The sequence below is a fragment of the Siphateles boraxobius genome, unplaced genomic scaffold (assembly GCF_051911475.1).
Source record: "Siphateles boraxobius isolate OS27281-9 unplaced genomic scaffold, OSU_SipBor_1 164, whole genome shotgun sequence".
Classification (NCBI taxonomy): Eukaryota; Metazoa; Chordata; class Actinopteri; order Cypriniformes; family Leuciscidae; genus Siphateles; species Siphateles boraxobius.
Genome location: NW_027508771.1, coordinates 1,862,698 through 1,879,643, shown reverse-complemented (window position 1 = coordinate 1,879,643; position 16,946 = coordinate 1,862,698). Strand labels below are relative to the sequence as shown.

The window sequence follows — 16,946 nt, the reverse complement described above, 5'->3', positions numbered from 1 at the left end:
GTTCCGCCTTTTGCATTCCGTCAATATTACGTTATTAGGAAAAATATATATCTTTTTTTTAGAAAATCGATCTTTGACATTTGTGAATCGATTCAGAATCGTCCACGTCCGCATCGCGATGCATCTAAGAATCGACTTTCCCTCCACTCCTAGAAATGGGGGCCAATCAGGGGCCAATCAGATTTCAGCAGGGGCCAGGGCCCCTGTGGCCCCGCCTCTAGAACCGCCCCTGTACAGTAGCTATTCCAGTCTTTAAAAACTACTGTACTTGAAATCGATGAGCTTGTTTTAAAAAGAGAATTAAAGAATAATGGTTCTAAAACACCATAATGTTCACTCTCCTTTCTCAAATTCTTTAACAATTGCCAAGCTTTGAAAACAGACGCATACAATTTTAAAAGAGAACAACTTACTCTCGAGACAAACGATTTTTCAATTAAGAACAACTGCTTATCTATTCCGATTCCTCCCATATCTTGTAGAATAGACAAGCTATATGCAACCCAGGGTATCTTATATGAAGAGTATAACAATTTATGTAATGTTTGAAGTCTCAGGGTGTACTCACACTAGGCACGGTTGCCATGAACCGGGCCCGAGTACGATTGTCCCCCCTCCCCACTCCCCCTCTGGCCTGCACTCACATAGGGTTTCAGCATTCGTGCCGGAGCACGCTTATGTCATTATGGTGCGACGGTTTCGGGATAAACAAGAAGAGCGGCGCTCTCTGAACACAATGGAGTCCATCGCTCTGTTTTCTTTTTGGATAATTTTGTGTCGTTTGGTCCACGGTGGTCCACAGCCCTCTCACAGCCTGTTGTTAAACAGATGTGTCGCCTTAGTGGCGCGAAAATTTTCACGTAATCGTGCTGCTCGTATGAGGAGGTTTGCAAGGTACCAGCTGAAGTGCAGCAAGGACTTTGCAGCTTTGATTACGGACTACAGTTCCCGTACATCACGCGTCCTGTTCCGTGCTCCAGCACGGTTAGCGCTCACACTGCATGCGAACCGCGCCCGAGTCCAACTGAACCGTGCTCTGGCCCACCTCTTCCAAGCGGGCCAGGGCCGGCTAATCGAGCCGCGCCCGGGCACGGTTCGGAGCACTCACACTAGTCAAACGAACCGCGCTTTGGTGGTCAAACGCACTCGGGCACGGTTCAAACTGGCTAGTGTGAGTACACCCTCATTGTTTTAATTCTTGCTTGTAAATTGATGAGTCCTTGTCCTCCTTAAATCACTGGGCGATATAAAACTCCAGGAGGAAGCCAATGAACCATCCCAAAAAAAATTGACAAAACTTTTTTGAATTGTGACAAGTAGCTCTTCAGGAGGATCCAGCACTGTAAACCTGTGCCACAACATTGAAGCTGCCAAGTGTTAACAATTAAACATCTTTCTCTATAGGATAACTTTGGAAGGATCCACCTCCACTTTTCTAGTCTCCCTGTAACTTTATCAGCCAGACCTTCCCAATTCTTTTCCATGTACGGATCAGTTCCCAAATATACCCCAAGAACTTTAAAACCATCCTTAATCCATTTACATTGTTGTGGAAGCTGAGGAGGGTCTAAGTGTTGCCACTCACCTAGTAGCAGGGATGTACACTTATCCCAATTAATTTTAGCAGATGTTGCCTTTTGAAAGATTTCCAAACAAGAAATCAAAGCAGAAATATCATCAGTATTTCTAATTCATACAGTTATATCATCTGCATATGCTGTGAGTTTTACAGGTGGAATTTCTGGAAACCTAGGAACAACAAGTCCATGCAGTCGCTTCCTTAAAGATGATAGAAAAGGTTCAATAGATATGGAGTACAAAAGTCCGGAAAGAGGGCATCCTTGCCAAATGCCTCTGGTTACTGCAAAAGGTCTAGTCAGTCAACCATTAATTCTCAGCATACTAGATGTTTCATTATATAATAATTTAACACAGGAGACAAAATTTGGACCGAATCCAAATGCTTTCAAAGTCTTTAGTAAGTATAAATGGTACACTCTGTCAAAAGCTTTTTCTTGAACGAGAGATTAGAGTCCAATATCAACTTGATGTTTTTTTGCAACTGTAATGATGTCTCTTAGCAAAAATATGTTGTCAAAAATTGTTCTTTTTGGGATACAATATGACTGATCCTCATGAATTATAGTTGCAATACATTTCTTCAACCTATTGGTTATAGCTTTTGACAGTATTTTATAGTCAGTACACAGTAATGAGACAGGAGACCAATTCTTCAAGTATCCAAGATCCCCTTTTTTGGGTATTAATATCAGCACCACTCTTCGGCAGCTCAAGGGTAGAATACCTTGGTTAAAAGACTCCAGAAAAACATGATACAAATCTTGTCCAAGCACATTCCAAAAACCTTTGTAGAACTCTGCAGACAGACCATCCAACCCAGGTGATCTGCCGCTGTTCAGCTCCTGCACAGCACTCGAGAGCTCAGAGAACGTCAGGAATCCCTCCAGCTCCTCCTCCTCTGTCAACTGTGGAAGATCTAGAAGAAGTTCTTCAGCTGCTGCTTCCTCACAGTGTTCTGACTGATAGAGGTTCTCATAAAAAGATATAGCAGAAGCTATAATTTCTCGCTGGTCAGTAGTTTCACTGCCATTAGAAAGTTTCAGTTGATGAAAAGATTTCTGCTCTTTTGGCTTTTTCTCTAGTCCAAAAAAGAAGGCAGTGGGAGCATCCATTTCGTTGTGCTTTATATATCTTGTTCTCCTGTTTCCTTCTCCTATTCTTCCATTAAATCCTTCAAAAGGCTTTTATTCTCTTAAATGATGTCAGCTGACGATAATCTGTCTCCTTTGTTATTGTAGCTTTGCTGAAGAATTTCTTGTTCCAATATCTTCATTTTCATTTTTTCTGTATTTTGTGCAGTGTATTGTTGGCAAAAGTTCTTTATCTGCACCTTGCCCAAATCCCACCACTGACTTAAAGATGTATAACTATATCTCTCTTCCCTCGAAGATCTCCACAGAAGGTCAAAAGAGTGCACAAAGATGTGATCTTGCAGCAATCTGCTATTAAAGTGCCAGTGTGCCTAATAGGGTTTAGACGACTGAACAGACATAAACATAGAAATAAAATGATGATCTGACATAGATGTTGGTGAGATACAACTACCAAAAAATCTTCCTTTGCTACACTCTTCAACATAAAAACGATCCAGTCTTGCAGCAGAGACAATATTTGAATTAATTTTTAAACAAGTTTATTGTTTAACATGAGGATAAGCATCCCTCCACAAGTCTACCAGATTGTGTCTATTAATTAAAGATTTAAAAACACCTGCTGAACCAGGATGAGAGAGAGAGATAGAATACTGTAAATAAAGAAGAAATGTTTTTTTTCCCCGAAGTTCGGCTTTAGTGCCATGCTGGATTTGTGATTTCATAGGTAAGCCCCTGGGGAACAGCATGAAGTAGAGGAACTCATTTCAGCCTGAACTCAGATTGATTTCCTATCCAGCTCCTTCTCAATGGAGGCAGTGCAGGGCCAGATAAACATAAGGTCACTGCATCAATCTCTGCTGTTTCCTTCTCATGCCATCTGATCCACTTTCACAGCGACGCTTAACGCACTCCAAACAGTGTGCTCAACTGGCTCGGAGATTCCAAAAGCAAATTTATTTAATAGGCAGATGCAGATGGAGTGTAGTCAGACTTTTGTGGAGTAACTTCTGTGTTTGGATTAGCCTAATATTATATTGCTGCAATAAACAAACAAACAAATAAAAACTATCTTAAATTCATGTTAAATCATCTAACAAGCCATTTAAATTGACTAAATGAAAATTGATGAAAAATGTATGAGGAAAGAAAAAATTTAATAAAATGTATTACAAAATTTGAAAATCATTTATAATTTATTTATAATTATAATTTTTTGATGGAATAAATGAAATAAAAATGACATATTAAAAGTAAATAAACTAAAATATATGTATACATTTATATATACATTACATTTACATTTATTCATTTAGCTGACACCTCTGGAGCAACTAGGGGCGTCTCAAAGTGGATTCGAACCCGGGTCTCTCACACCAAAGGCATGCGTCTTATCCACTGCGCCATCATGTATCTTTATGTATTAGTATCTTTTAGCTTGACAAACTAGTGTCAAAATACCTCTCCCAACACTGCACATTCATACGCATTTTCATTCAAGTTTGACATGAACTTCTAAAAGGACAGCTTCATCTGGTGACAATTATATAATGCAACCAATGCTAATCTTAATTAGCATAGAACATGTTTTTAACTACTGTTGACTGTTTAGAAACTTAAAATAAACCCCTTAGCAGTACGCTTATGTAACGTGTATGTCTCTTAGCCCATGGAAACAAGTGACAAGTTATTACACTGGAAAAAACCTGCCATTTATGAAACTTGTAGACCTTCAGGCTTGGGTTCTGTTTCAAAGCATAGTGAGCTGTTGCAGTGATACTCTAATACAGACAAATATACATAGAACATACAACAATTACGTAAAACTCTTTACATTTATTTAGATGGCTGAACTTGTTCAGCAATACTTTCGATATTTAATTAATTATGGGTATTTTTGGCACGGCCTTAATGCCACACTGTCGTGGCCTACTGGGAATCGGACTTCAAACCCGAAGGTCACGGGTTTGGAAATGTAGGTGGGGGACCCACTGCTCCGGGTGTGATCATTTTGATGAAGACTTCATATCAAGTAAATATATCTGAATTTAAGAATGTATAGATATGTGTACTGGAAAACAAGTAAAAAATACTGAGTCAGAATTAATTTATTTTTCAGTGCAGAAACACACTTCATCCCTAAAAAAGGTCACCAGATTTTTGGAAAGGAGCCAATGTAGTCTTGAAACAGGTCATTTGTGGTTATTGGTCTCTAAACAGTAAACATTAAACTTTTGTAAGGAACAATGACATCTTGGCCTGAAGCTCTGATGTCCAGCCGGAGTGGGATGATACGCTTCCCGTTCAGTCAGTTCCTCTCTTTTCTGCTACAGAACAGCATGTAATCAAGTGGCTTTTAGTATATTTAATGTAAGGACATAACGGCACGTTCCCAAGATGATAATCTCCTCAAACGCTCAGCATGAGCACTACATCATGAATGTTTCATTTCCGTATTACTGGGACTCTTTTCAGATCGTCTCTGAACGCTCACACGGATATGAAAATAAGTAAAGTCTACAGCACCTCAAAGGAAGAAAATAAAAGACCATTTCTCAATAAGGATAGCACATTTCCAGAAATTGATTACTTTCTTGCACACCAGTGATTTAATCTTGCAATTCTGTCAAACAGGCATCAAAGAACGTGATGTTTCGGCTCCTTTTCAGCTTTTCATCACTTTCCAAATCCGGCAGGATCAGACCTGCTCTGAAACTCTTCTGGCCACAGAAGATCCAAACACAAGCTCCAGCTTAAACACCAAGGATGAAGTATTCCTTCAGCACACATTCAGATGAGGCATTGGTTTACATTTCATTCTCTTATTCTGGGACTGAGAGCTGGTTATACACCTATTTCAGGGCTGCTCAATCTTTGATAACATTCCTGTAAATTTAGTTTCAAATGTAATCAAACACAGATTAATCAGCTAATTCAAACTACTGTTCAAATGTTTTTTTAAGAATTTTTTTTTTGTTGAAAAAATTATGCTCATCAAGGCTTTATTTATTTGATCAAAAATACAGTAAAAATAAAATATTGTGAAATATTACAATTTAAAATATCTGTTTTCCACTTGAACCTTTTTAAATTGTAATTTACTCCTGAAATCAAAGTTTCAGCCTCATTACTCCAGTCTTCAGTGTCACATGATCCTTCAGAAATCATAAATGCCCATGAGTCAGTCTAATATGGCCAATACAACATCTTGTATAACCAACTTGGTCATATCTGGATTTAAAAGTGTAGATGCAAATTGCTCTCACCACAGGATTTATCTCAAATAACTTATAATTTGTTATTATGAAATTATGACATTCTTCCCATTCTGCTTTTATTTATGCCATTTATATAATATATACTGGTTGATAATTTGGGGATCAATAAACATTTCTTATTACTATCTATGTTGAAAATGGCAATCAATGTTGATTAATATTTTTGTCGAAACCGTGATGCAGGGTTTTTCAGGATTGTTTGATGAATTACTGTAGAAAGTTCAAAAGAACAGCATTTATTTGAAATATAATTATTTTGTAACATTATACATGTCTTTACTGTCACTTTTGATCAATTTAATGCGTACATATATCCACACACACACTAACCCCAAACTGTTGAAACTTAATGAACTTCTCCATTATAGGATGTCTGAAATACTCTGAACACACGCAGTAAACAAATAAAACATGGAAGACCGACTGTGGTAAAACTATATTAGTTAAATTGGGTAGTACCAAATTCCTATGCACCGCACTTGATGAAAAACTTCTCTATCGTGGGACATTATGCAGGAAAACAGATCTCCAGGATCAATACCAAGCAGCTCTAGCATATTTATACAGTACATGACCACCGATGAAAACAGCATGATTAACATCACTAACTGGGGTTGATGAAGACATGAGCCAGCTCTGGTTTCCTACCTGGACTCTGCTGCTGGGATCCTTTTTAATCCATTTGATGACCGTCTCATAGACCAGCTCCTCAGCTTTTGTGTTCAGGCTGTCGTTGGACATGTAACTAACCAGGTCTTCTTTGGAAATGTTCAGGATTTCGTCTTGACCGGCCACATCGGGGAAGTTCTGCAGGGCGAAGGCCTTTGCCATGTTGTGGAGCTCAGTGCACTGCATCGCCTCGGCCATGGCCAACACTCCCAGACAGTTACTGGCCGTCAGCTGTTTCTCTGCGAGAGGAACACAAACACGCATGAGCAGGGAAACAAACCCTAAATGCAAAACAGTGAGAGTTGTTTGGAAGATTACATCCAAGTGTGTTGCTGCGAGTATAAAATCGCAAACAGCTAGTGGGAAAAACACCTAAGCATGGGAATCGATTGGACAGGAGGCTCACCGGGGACTTTGACAAGCCCAGAGAGACACAGACCTTTTTTACCGCATGAAAGGTCAACAAAACCACTATTAAACCTGCACATTCTTCATTATGAACAACTAAAACAGCAGTTTTTGCTTAAACCTGTATATTATTCATTTGATTTCCATTATTTAATACATTGATTGTAAATTCCATCAGCCATTCAAGTTAGGGCCGTCAAATACAGTGGAAAAAATGCCACTTCGTTGATTTGGTTCAATTATTTACAAGAGTGATAGCCACATTCTACAACCAAATTCACTCCTAAAAATCACTAATGACTAATAACACCTATGTATTCTCGTTTACACAGGCATACTAATAAATACATAAATACATAAATAAAAATAACTATAAATAAAGTCCTGGTTGCGTATGCAACCCACCGTTCCCTGAAGGAGGGAACGGAGGACGTAGTCGACGGTCGACTGAATTGGGATCTCGCTAGAGAGCCTGTCTTCTTCGAGTACTATTGAACGAGCCAATGTAATTGGCGTGCGTGATTCGCATCACACACTCCGCCCCCGCGGCGCGGGTATAAATACGGAAGTGGATGCACGCACTAGTTGCTTTTCGCTGAGGAGCCGAGAGTAACCCGGGGTCAGCGGTGGTCCAGCGGTAGTGGCAAGGGGACTACGTCCTCCGTTCCCTCCTTCAGGGAACGGTGGGTTGCATACGCAACCAGGACGTTCCCTTTCAGTCGAGAACGTCAGACGTAGTCGACGGTTGACTGAATTGGGATCACCCATTGAACACGCCACTAACGCTGCCACCTTCCAGTGCCTAAACCAAAGCCTCCTGATGCCCCCGCAAACTTAAGGCGGGGAAGGACAGGGCTTAGGCCAGGGAAGTCACTGCTGTTCCTACAGGACCACTGGGAAAGCGTTCCCCGTACGTTGGAAGGAAGGGACGCTGCGGAAGCCACATCCAACCCAGAGGGAGGTAATGTGGAGAATACACATATGAACTGGGCGGAAACCGGGCAGTCTAACATATGGAATGTCGCTGGGGTGGCTCCAGCCTAAGACGGTGGGAGACACACCGGACAGTGACGGCAGAGACACTCTGCCGAGGGAAGACACGGGCTCACCGCAGGGAGCCGTATCGTGGAAGAATACACATATGGGGTCACCGAAGGGACCGCAACATATGGACCCAGCCTAACACAGGTTCCACACTGCTTACGAGTGGTAGGCCTAACACCAGACGTTCCGCACGTCCGACGTCGGAGGGGTGTGGAGGAACTCAACAGGGTTCAATTTTAAGGGAACTCAACTGGAGTAGAAAGGCGCACGTATCCAGTCCATAGGAGGGGAATGGCGCAGCAAGCCGACACTTGAACCGGGCTCACGGTGAAACTGGCTTCATGAGAAGGGAGCCCCCGTGAGGCAGCGGTTCAACTAGGTGTCGTCCAGCCCCCAACTCTAGAATCTGTTTTAGCAAAGCATATCGTCAACGCCCAGGCGGAGCACTTTACACTCATCATAGAGGACTGGACATGTTGCATCTCGGATCTTTGCCGAAATGAAGGCAAGCACTAAGTGCAACTTTGCATGGAAACAGCCTTCCCTCTCTGCTGAATTCCAACAGATATTTGAAGAGCTGGTCTGAGGTCTATGACTTGCATTCTGTACACGTCCAAGCGAACGGACAGAGAAGCCAGGGCTGGATCTGCCTCCTCCAGGGCAGCGCTTGCAGGCCCACCACCTGCTCCTATTACGGGAGAGGTAGGAACCTTGGGCACAATCCGAGCCGGGGTCTCAGCTTGTGAGAGTTAGCCGGCCCAGACTCCAGGCACAATACGTTGACCGAAAGCGAGCAAGTCCCTACCCTCTAGTAGAGACCACGCGAGCAGGAGAACTGATATAACAGAATTTTTAACTCACTGCCTGCAGTGGCTCAGGGGCGGTCTCTGCAGTGCAGTCGCACCAGGGACAAGGCCCAAGAGGATAAAGAGGGACACAAGGATTTACAAGACCTTGCTCCTCAGGAACCTGACGATCAGAACGTGCTTCTGCATACTTCTGCAACACGATGAGCAGCGGTGAGGCAGCGGTTCAACTAGGTGTCGTCCAGCCCCCAAATCTAGAATCTGTTTTAGCAAAGCATATCGTCAACGCCCAGGCGGAGCACTTTACACTCATCATAGAGGACTGGACATGTTGCATCTCGGATCTTTGCCGAAATGAAGGCAAGCACTAAGTGCAACTTTGCATGGAAACAGCCTTCCCTCTCTGCTGAATTCCAACAGATATTTGAAGAGCTGGTCTGAGGTCTATGACTTGCATTCTGTACACGTCCAAGCGAACGGACAGAGAAGCCAGGGCTGGATCTGCCTCCTCCAGGGCAGCGCTTGCAGGCTCACCACCTGCTCCTATTACGGGAGAGGTAGGAACCTTGGGCACAATCCGAGCCGGGGTCTCAGCTTGTGAGAGTTAGCCGGCCCAGACTCCAGGCACAATACGTTGACCGAAAGCGAGCAAGTCCCTACCCTCTAGTAGAGACCACGCGAGCAGGAGAACTGATATAACAGAATTTTTAACTCACTGCCTGCAGTGGCTCAGGGGCGGTCTCTGCAGTGCAGTCGCACCAGGGACAAGGCCCAAGAGGATAAAGAGGGACACAAGGATTTACAAGACCTTGCTCCTCAGGAACCTGACGATCAGAACGTGCTTCTGCATACTTCTGCAACACGATGAGCGTCGTTTAAACACCGAGGCAACATCATTTTGAGGGTGAAGGAAAACAGCCTACTGCAACCCATTTTGCAGGAAAGAGAGCCCTGAAGTGATCGAAAGCTTTCAGGATCTCCTCTGGAGAGAAGACGCACTCAACGACTAGGTTCCACTTCTAAAGGCGTAAGCACGCTACCCAATTCTAGGGGGTGCTCGCAGAAGTGATGGTAACTATCACATGTTCTTGTGATAGCCACCTGAACCTCCGCGTTCAGATGTAAGACCGCCCGGAATCTCCGGGGGAAGAACGTGCCCCGTCCCCGAAAGAGTTTTCAGGGGAAGTCAGGAAGGCTGCTTAAGGGAACCAGGTCTAGTTGGGCCAATAAGGGGCAACTATGAAGACCTGTTCCTCTCCTGACTTGGCACGTAGGTGCAAGCGACGGGCGCAAAAGACAGGAGCATTGCTCAACACAACATGTGAAGATCACTGGGCTTCAGGAGCATTTTCTGCTCAGCACTTGGGTGTGACAAGTTCACTGAGCTTCAGGAGCATTCCTGCTCAACACCTGAGTGTGATAAACTCACCGAGCTTCAGGAGCATTTCTGCTCAACACTTGAGTGCGAAGAACTTCACTGAGCGACAGGAGCATTTCTGCTCAGCACTTGAGTGTGACAAGTTCACTGAGCTTCAGGAGCATTACTGCTCAACACCTGAGTGTGATAAACTCACTGAGCTGCAGGAGCATTTCTGCTCAACACTTGAGTGCGAAGAACTTCACTGAGCACCAGGAGCATTTCTGCTCAGCACTGCGTGTGACGAATTCACTGACCTACCTGTGATGAACTCACAGAGCTACAGGAGCATTGCTGCTCAACACCTGAGTGCGATGAACTTCACTGAGTTTCAGGAGCAATTCTGCTCAAGATGAAGAGTGATGATTTCACTGACTTGAGCAGGCGCAAGGCGACCATGAGTCGCAGTCACTTTTAGAAGGCTCACTGGGGTTAAACGCACTTCTGCGGGCCCCTGGGGCAGCTGAGACCCAGTGTTTGTCCAAGGTAGTCCGCTCCATTTACCCAAACACTGGCGGAAAAATAAAACTGGGGGGGGCAACTGAGCGGCACCGGAATGGTCATGACCCAGCAGGACCCAGGGGATGGATTCTCCACTTGCCCTGGCTATAACTGTCGTGAGGCTCGATGGCGGCACGATTGAGTAAGCGGGAGGAGTGGAACAAGGCACCCTCAGAAGCGTCTGACTCCAAGGAGGAGGTGACGGGTGAGTTTGTGACATGCAGGGGAAGCTTGCGCAATGGTCGCAATGTCTAACAACTCGAGGCACGAATGCCCGTGTAGTCGGGGGTCGCCCAGGCCCCCGTTAAAACACGCCCTTTGTACATGGCCCCTCTGTTGAAGAGGGTTTGGCAGCAGACCGGGATGAACTATAGTCACACAGGGTGAGCTGCTCTGCCACGGTCACCTCGGGACTCGATCGTGAAGCTAGTGCTGAAGCGGTCACATATGGAGGAAGCCAAAGGCTGCGACCACCATATACCCCAGGAGCCTCTGAAAGTTCTTTCAGTGGGACCCTTTCTCACTTCAACACCAGCTGAACACATTCTCGTTGGAGAGACATGTTGGACCGAGTACCTCTCCAAAACTAAAAAAGAGATACTCAGCCCGTGGGCGAGATTACTCTCTTCCAGGTGACCTGAAGACCCAACGGGCTCTGGAGCACTCGAGGGGAAGGACACTGTACTGATACTCCACCCTTAGACGCAACACACAGGATGGCCTGCGGTGCGGGAGGTAGAGATCTGAAGCACATGTCTTTCAGGTCAAAGCTGCAGACCAATCTTGGGCCAAGATGGTCACGACCCACCCCCTAGTAGCACGAAAAACGAGTTTACAACTGGCCTTCGTACCGGCTGGAGGAGCGGCTATATCAAATCCTTCGCCAGCAGGATAAGATAAGCACGCACAAGTCAGGAGCACTGCTCAACACTCGGTGTGATGAATATCACTGAATTTTCAGGAGCACGTCTGCTCAACACCTAATGTGATGACTATCACTGACTTGAGCGGGGTAGCCGAGCCTGAGGTGGGGCAGCAAAGTCGAGAGAGTGGTGTTAGTGTGGTGTGCAACACTTACCTGTCTCCACAAGCGGCAGGGGGCGCGTGAGAAGGCGGATGACCGTGTCCTCGAACGCACCAAGCTGCCTGCTGGCGACCAAGGGGGAGCTGAGGGGTGTAAGGCTATACAGGGTCACACCCGCCAGACTGGCCCTCCTGGGACCCAGGAACAGATTAAATTGCTCTCTCTTTGAAGTGTGGGTACCGCTTGCTCCGCTTTTTTTTTTTTTTTTTTAGGGAGCCAGCGGCGGAACAGACACACACACAAACAAAGGCTCCAACCGGCCCTCACCCGGGGGGAGGGAGTGATCGTGCCACTCCAAGAGCATCTCATCCATTCCTGGGCGGCCCGCTCCGGACTGCTTTCGCTTGCCACCTGGCTTGGCAGCGCCTGGAGCGGGCTGGGCGTCTCTACTGCGGCCGGCTCCATGCTGAGGCCTGGGTGGAGGCTGCTGCGGAGGGCCAGCAGGAGCGGCGGCCGGGGAACGCCCACGGCGACGAGCAGGCGGAGGAGCTGCCACCGGCGGCGGGTGGAGGCAGCAGCTGGCCACCGGGGCAGGATGTGCCGGATGACCTCCGTCTGCGCTTGAGCGGCAGAGAACTGTTCGATGCAGTTCTCCACCGCGTCGCCGACCAGCCCAACCTGGGAAATTGGGGAGACCAGGAACCGAACCTTGTCCGCATCCGCCATACCAACCAGGCTGAGCCAACGAAGGCGCTACTGGACCACCAAGGTGGACATCGCCAGACCGATCACGCACGCTACGACACCCGTACCCCGGAGGGTGAGGTCGGATGCAGTTCGGTGCTCACCTATGAGCGCACGGTCTGGATTACCCTCGTGCATGCCATGGGTGCCCTAGCCTGCAGCAACGCCATGGCACGCAAGAGGAAGGGGCTTGCCCACAGGCTTTGTAAGCTCTGCCCGTCGGAACAGACGAAACTCACAGGCCTTAGGGGGGAGACGAGGATTCCCCCAAAAGGCAGCGGCCGCCGGACACAGGTGCACCTGTGTCGACAGACCGCTCCATTGGAGGGACACCTCGCAACCCTTCACCGTTCCTCCATCAAGGGTAATGAGGGGGAAAAGCTATTCAGGCAGTTTCTGGCAGAGAAAGATGCTGTTCACCACCTGATAAGCTCTCCATGCATTTCGGGAAAGAAAGGCACTGGGGCGGCGAGCTGAGAACCAGCGCGGCCCGCCCCAAGATACCAAACTCCAGATTCCAACCGAGACTGAACGGGACACGGTGGAGGTTCCACTCGAGCCCGGCAGCCTCGGCGGCCCGTTTCAGCATAGCTGATAATTCTGGATCTGGCTCGGGCAACATTGAACTCCCGGAGGGAGACAATGCAGCCGAGTCATCATCTCTAGAAGTCAGCTCACCCTCCGATGCTGCAATCGGCGTCCTGTCCTCCAGGGGAGCCCCGAGTGAAACCGCTGGCCCACCCATTACAGATGGACCAGCAGACAACACAGGAGGCTCCAGTGGTTGCAGTGGAAGGGAGGAGTGAGGAGCCCACAGGGAATGGTTACCGGGCGGGACATCCAACACTATCCTCCGGTCACCCATCCCACACAGCACCCGAGGGTGGGGCATGGTAATGGGGACTCGCTCTCCGCGAACGAAGGCGAGTCTCGCCCTCAACACTGCGACAGTCATGTTCCCACAGTGAAAACATGAGCTGTCCACAAAAGCTGTCTCAGCGTGCTGTAAGCCAAACACGTGACACAACAGTTGTGATCATCAGAGAGAGACAGGGAACGACCACACCCAGAAACGCACGGGCGGAATGACATCTTGAAAAAGACGCAAACGCACCCGTGTTGCTCTTTCAGAAAATAGGACGGTCACCAGTGCCGGAGCACAAAGGGGAATGACCGCGGCAACACTGAACAGAGAACTGAAACAGTGAAGCACTCACTTTTCCGCCCTCTAACCAGCCATCAACACACACAAACATTTAGAAATTTGTTGCTGTTAAAACAGCAGTTGAGAGCTCAAAGCTCGCGATCACCGCTGCACTCGCTCTGTAGAACACCAGCACTGGGAGAGTCTTCCTGAAGAACACCGACACACTCGCTCGTTGTAGACAACAGCACTCTCAGAGACATCAAACGATCGGCTCCGAAGCAAAAGGCAACTAGTGCGTGCATCCACTTCCGTATTTATACCCCCGCCGCGGGGGCGGAGTGTGTGATGCGAATCACGCACGCCAATTACATTGGCTCGTTCAATAGTACTCGAAGAAGACAGGCTCTCTAGCGAGATCCCAATTCAGTCGACCGTCGACTACGTCTGACGTTCTCGACTGATAGGGAACAAAAATTTTAAATAAACATCAAGTAGACATAATAATAAAGAAAATAAATATAATATATAAATAAATAAAACGTGTAAATATATATTTTAGAAATAATGTAAAAGAAATGTTATAAATAAATATTTGTATAAATAAATAAATATTATGAAATGGATATAAATTGAACAACTTTCTATACGTGGCATTTCAAACACTAGTTTATAATATCAAGTAAAGTTTCCTGTAAATATGTCATATGTTATATTATATTCATGCTTAAAAGTGACATTTTTATAAAAAAAATTACAAATAGAAATTACAGTATTCTATTTTTATTTTGTACAATAATTCTAACTAATAATAATTTACAAGAGTTCAGTGATGCTGTCTACATTTAATTTCAGAATAAATCATTCATTATTTGATATTATTGTTGTAACCAGTATTACAATTAATTAAACCGCATCAATTAATTGCAAGATTTTATAAAGGCTGCATTATCTACAACAGTAAATAACTGTTGGCTTTAATTGGGTGAAATTGAAGGTGCGAGCATTATTCTTGCTGCGTTAAATCAAGCATATATGAAGAGCTCTCAATAAAGGCGAAAAGAAACCACACGTCTCGTCATTGCACTTAAAACACAGTTACGTGTAATGAAAGCACACAAGGTTATAAAACCATAAATGGCTTTGATTTCTATCATCAAATACTTCAATGCACCATCTTGATTATAAGAACTCAGAACTCTTTCCAACTGATGAAACCTTGACAGCCGGCAAGATGAATCTTCTTTGGCGAGCGTTCACTTTTCATATGCATTCAAGTGTCATGACGCTTATCTGAAGCAGTCACACTAACAAGAAGTTTTAAATTCAGTCTTGCACATTTCGATTTTTCTTCTATAACTTTTTTGTATACTGAAGTAGATGGAGCACTCCAGCAAATCCCACCAGGAGAGAGAGAATGTCATTTCATAGCCGTTGAGGTGTTGATAGATTAATAAGCTCCAGATCCCGGGGGTTCATGGGAAGAGAAGTACAAACCAGAGCTGTCAAACCTGCCGACATTGACTTTTTGATTCCGAAGCTAAACTCATTATTCACATTCACAGGCATAATTCATGAGTGTTAAAAAGCATTTCGATTACTCAATTCAGTTCAGTGCTGTCACATATAGTGAAAAACTATTTAAACTATTTACAAAAGTGACAACCACATTCTACAACCAAATTCACTCCTGAAAATCACAAATGACTAATAATGCCCATTTATTATCTTTTAAATAGACATAATAAATAAATAATAAATAAATAAAGCTAAGTGAAAAAACAATACCAAATGGAAAAGAAAATATTTACATAAATATTTTAAAAATACATTTTATATAGAAATTAATAATAAATATAAAACATAAATAATAAATGTAAAATAAATATTATAAATAAATAGTAAACAACATAGATCATTTTAACTTCGTTTAAATTAAAACTAGAAAAAAAAAATATATATATATATATATCTGTTATAAATAAATGTTGTAAATACTATCTGTAAGTTGTTAAATATAACTTTATATGTGGCATTTCAAACACTGATTTTTAATATCAATTAATGTTTCTGTAAATATGTCACACATTGCATGACAACATGTTTACAGGTCATTTACAGGTCACTTTTAGCATGAATTTATTAGAATGTTAATCTAATTTAATTTGTACTTAAGATCAAATTCAAACTCTAATCCTGCATTCTGCTTGCATCTCAATGTAAATTCTGAAACTCAATAGACTCCACTGCATTCTCAATTCAGTTGTGAATGGTGCAGATCGCCGGCCACAGCCACCCGACAGGATCGACATGCTAAAATATGTATGGATTGTCTCCTCGGAGTCTAGCTCGTAATGTAATATCTAAATAAAATATCACGAAAATTATTCTGATTAATATATACTAGTGTATATCATTGTCAAGACATCTGGTCACAAGCAGCGTGCAAGCCATTACGAGTGCTGTAATGAGCAACAGTATATCTGATTCAATTCAGTCCACAGTAGAGCGTGTATGCGTGTGTGTGTGTGTGTGTGTGTGTGTGTGTGTGTGTGTGTGTGTGTGTGTGTGTGTGTGTGTGTGTGTGTGTGTGTGTGTGTGTGTGTGTGTGTGTGTGTGAGAACAAAACAACACTGGACTGGACTAAAAATGCAGGGAAAATTGGCATGTCTTGACTTTGCTGACCATTCTACCTCTCATTCTATGTACAGAAATGCTGCAATAGGGGCGGATATTCTTTACTTCACTGTCAAGGCCAGACTACAGGTGTTACCAACCAGATACAACCTAGCATTATGGTACCCTGAAAATTACTACCCACATTGCATAATGCATTCCAACTCTGATCACCTTGAATCAGTTGCCCATATTGTAAATGGCTGTAATATGTACAAAGGGTTATACACAGCACGCCATGACCGTATTGTAGATCTCATTGCAAGTGCTGTTCAATACATATTTCCAAAAAATATGCCTATGTATAAACATTCACGAGTAATCCCAGACTGGTTTAACAGCTCTGATGATTTGTTTTGTAACATCCCTAACACCCCTGACGTTGTGCTCATGGATACAGATAGAAAGGAGGTGCTAGTCCTTGAAATAGGTTGTGTTTATGATTTGTATATCGGCATAGCCTTTTTAGAAAAAAATGACTAAATACCAAACCCTCCTTGCAAAGATTAGTGACCTAGGATATGCAGGTAAGTTTGTGGCATTAATATTTGGCAGCCTGGGAC

At 44.3% G+C, this 16,946-nt stretch overlaps 1 protein-coding gene across 1 annotated transcript in view; it reads right to left on the bottom strand.

Moving 5' to 3' along the window:
* The window catches only part of LOC143740068 (kelch-like protein 29), a 462,524-nt gene that overhangs the window by 188,147 nt on the left and 257,431 nt on the right, over positions 1 to 16,946 (bottom strand). Inside the window, exon 8 of the mRNA XM_077232146.1 lies at positions 6,599 to 6,858. Coding sequence (XP_077088261.1) covers positions 6,599 to 6,858 — 260 coding nt within the window. The remainder of the gene's footprint in view (positions 1 to 6,598; positions 6,859 to 16,946) is intronic.